Here is a 3,047-nt window from a genome sequence, read left to right on the forward strand (position 1 = left end):
GCGTACAGGCAAATGGCCTCTCTTCCGTGTGGACCTTCAGGTGCATCTTCAGTTGGTGTTGGTGGGAGAACCTCTTTTCACACTGGGGGCAACTGTATGGTTTCTCCCCTGTGTGGACCCTCTGGTGCCTCTTCAGGTTGCCAGCCTGGGCGAAGTGCATATGACACTGGGTACAGCTGAATGGTTTCTCCCCTGTGTGGACCCTCTGGTGGATCTCCACCTTCTGGAGGCAGCTGAAGCCTTTGTTACAGAACATGCAGAGGAACCGTTTATCTTTATTATTACCTGATGTGGCTCCCTGAGCTCTAGCCCTGTCGTTTGAGTTCAATACCTGATCAAAAAGGATGCGGCCGTGTGAATCGGAAGGCCCCATCGACGTGGACACTGGGTCGGGACTGCATGTAAAGGGGAGTGGGTTGTCTCTAAGCTTTCCCTGTAGTCTAAATCGTCACTGGTGCTGCCCTGTGAGTGTCCTTCTCCTAAGTCAGTCTGGTCTGCATTCCATGTCAGAGGAGCGTCGCCCTCCACTTTCACAGTCACTTCATCTACGACCAGACCCTCCTCTTTCTTATCTAGGCACCCTTCAGAGTATACACTACAACTATACTGGTTCCAGTCCCCTCTAGACAGATCAGTCTGTGTCTCTAAACCCAAGGATATGTTGCCAGGGTCCATGTCTGTAGTGTAAGAACAAGATGGATCATCAACACCAGTGTCTAACGCGTCACCTTCACCATCTCCACGGGAATTAACTGTCCTCTGGCTCTGGTGAAATACTGGTAAATACTCTGAGCTGGGAGCAGGAGGACTGCCCATTCTCCCCAGCCCCAGTCTCTCTGGGTCTGAGCTGTGGTCAGATCCTGTGTGTAAGAGCCTGTGTGTCACAGTTAAAGTCTTGGTGTCTATCTCTGACTTGAGGACGGCGTTCGGCGTTCCACTGACCTCCATGATGCTGCGTCGGGTCCTGGGCTGGAGCGCGGCGGCAGCGAGGTCCTCCGTGGCTACAGGGAGAGCTCCAGTCTGGATGTCTCTGCGTTGCCGTGGGTCCTCCTCTCCTTCAGACCTCTCCAGCTTGACCCCTGGACCTGCAGTCTCTGTATCTGCAGACTGACACAAAAGGTTATTACCGGTACATGAGTTGAATAGGATAACAATAGCATAGTGAAGTCTCACAGGCAGATAAATGCCGATGAACATGTAAGGAAGTGAATAGCTGAGGGGAGCCTTTCTGAAATGTACTGTAATACTATTACACTAACCTCTATCACGATAACGTGCTGGGTTGAGGTTCCACTCCCCTCATCAACAGTGATTGGTTGGTCATCTCTCCATGTATTGTGTCCCAATGGCTTCAGAAAGCTCCTGTGACCTACAGTGAAATGTCCTTCACCTGAGAGAGTGATTGGGGAAAAAGAGGTGGTTAGGTTAGCTACTATCAATGCTCAACGCTATATTGTACACTATTGACAGTTTGGACACTGTAGAATTGTCAAGGATGTAAGGTGACACTAAGCATAACTTCTTTATATACTATTTATAGATGGATTGATTGTTACATGCTTCATATTCTTTTCAATTATAATTAATAGGAAATGCTGTAAATCAAGAATCTGGTTAGAAAATGATTGTCTTTTTGCAAGTCAGTGGAGTTATTGTATACTATCCCAAAACTGACCAAGACCCAAATCTGGTTAACCTGTTGTTAACGCATCTGAAGTCACATGTGCGCAGATGTGAACGTGGCGATAGACACCGCAGCATCCACATTCAGCAAAATGTACCTCTTGTCATTCCTCTGTATCGGTCGAGGATCTTGACACTACTGGGACGACTGGCGAGGGCGCGCTCTCGCGTTGTCCTCTCTGCGCGCTCCCGTGCCACCTTCAGTTCCAGTAGCTGTAGTTTCCTCCGTAATGCCCTGTTTTCTTTCTGGCTTTGAGTTATTTCCAAACGAAACACTGCATAGTCGTCGTCTACTAGTTTGCAGACCTCTGCCACGGCTGCATTCGCTAGTACCTCCATGATGGAGGCTATTTGAGTGTGAAAAACCATAACGTTAGCCATTGTTAGCAGCTGGCTAACGTTAGTTACTTAATAACAGATCTATCCACCAAGTCCTGTCCCCAACGCGAATTAAAAACTACCTGGGGTAAGTATGTGATGCTGTGCAGTTAAATTAGTCATATTTCGAGTTCCAGGGTGTTAATAAACGTTTAAATAACAACAAAAAACGCTAAAGTGAAAATTGTTGGTCACTTCTGTTTACACTTCTTCCGTGGTTTGTAATTCGCGTTTGACAACCAAATTTAGTGATGCATTACCGCCACCTACTGGACCGTGGACCAGAAATAGATAAGGTCTGAAGTTGAATCCTACCCAATTAATCAATTCTCGCTATCGGAATACATCATTAAATACAATATTACCTTAAGGTTTTCTCAACAATTAAATTAAACTTAGCTGTTCAATACCATTATTTCCTACTAATAAAACTGTCCCTTTCCCTCCCATGTCACTGAAATAGGATGTGTTCCACTGTCTCCATCTCCCGCTGCCTGTGATTTAACTTCCCAGTCGGATGTTTCCCTAATTTCAAAGTGCTGTTGAGCCTTGTGTGTCCCAGTTTGTCTTGTCATTACGTCAATCTCCCTTCTCTGTTGACCTGAGGACCTCCCCCATCTTTTCCTGGATCTTATACAGGTGTCTTCCCTTTCCCTCCCTGTTCCACAACTCTTGCCATTACAGTTTTTTCTGATTGCTTAGGCACTATCTTTGAAACTATAGGCTATTTTTGCAAAACTCTACACACTAACCACCAAAACATTATACAATTCTTGCAAAACTCTTTACTCTTTTTAAAAAGTATTTTTTTTTTGCGTCAATTCAGTACACACAAACCATCTTTTGAATAAGCAAACGAAGCACCAACTAGGCACTGATAGTACAAATGAAAAACACTTGTGGCTTTTACTTTTTCTGTGTGCAGGGCATAGCAGTTTGCAATAAAGTTTTGTCATACATGTAGTAAACACAGGTATCCAAATGTG

General features: G+C 45.4%; 1 protein-coding gene across 1 annotated transcript in view; it reads right to left on the reverse strand.

The window, feature by feature from the left end:
* LOC106609873 (uncharacterized) overlaps positions 1 to 2,694 on the reverse strand; it is a 12,823-nt gene extending 10,129 nt beyond the window's left edge. The window contains exons 1-3 of the mRNA XM_045723167.2: positions 1,782 to 2,694; positions 1,260 to 1,390; positions 943 to 1,107 (exon numbers count right to left, since the gene is read on the reverse strand). Of these exons, the coding sequence (XP_045579123.1) occupies positions 943 to 1,107; positions 1,260 to 1,390; positions 1,782 to 2,064 (579 nt within the window). The 5' untranslated portion in view covers positions 2,065 to 2,694. The remainder of the gene's footprint in view (positions 1 to 942; positions 1,108 to 1,259; positions 1,391 to 1,781) is intronic.
* Positions 2,695 to 3,047: the final 353 nt, after the last annotated feature.

This window comes from Salmo salar, chromosome 08 (assembly GCF_965601325.2).
Source record: "Salmo salar chromosome 08, fSalSal1, whole genome shotgun sequence".
In the NCBI taxonomy this organism is placed as follows: Eukaryota; Metazoa; Chordata; class Actinopteri; order Salmoniformes; family Salmonidae; genus Salmo; species Salmo salar.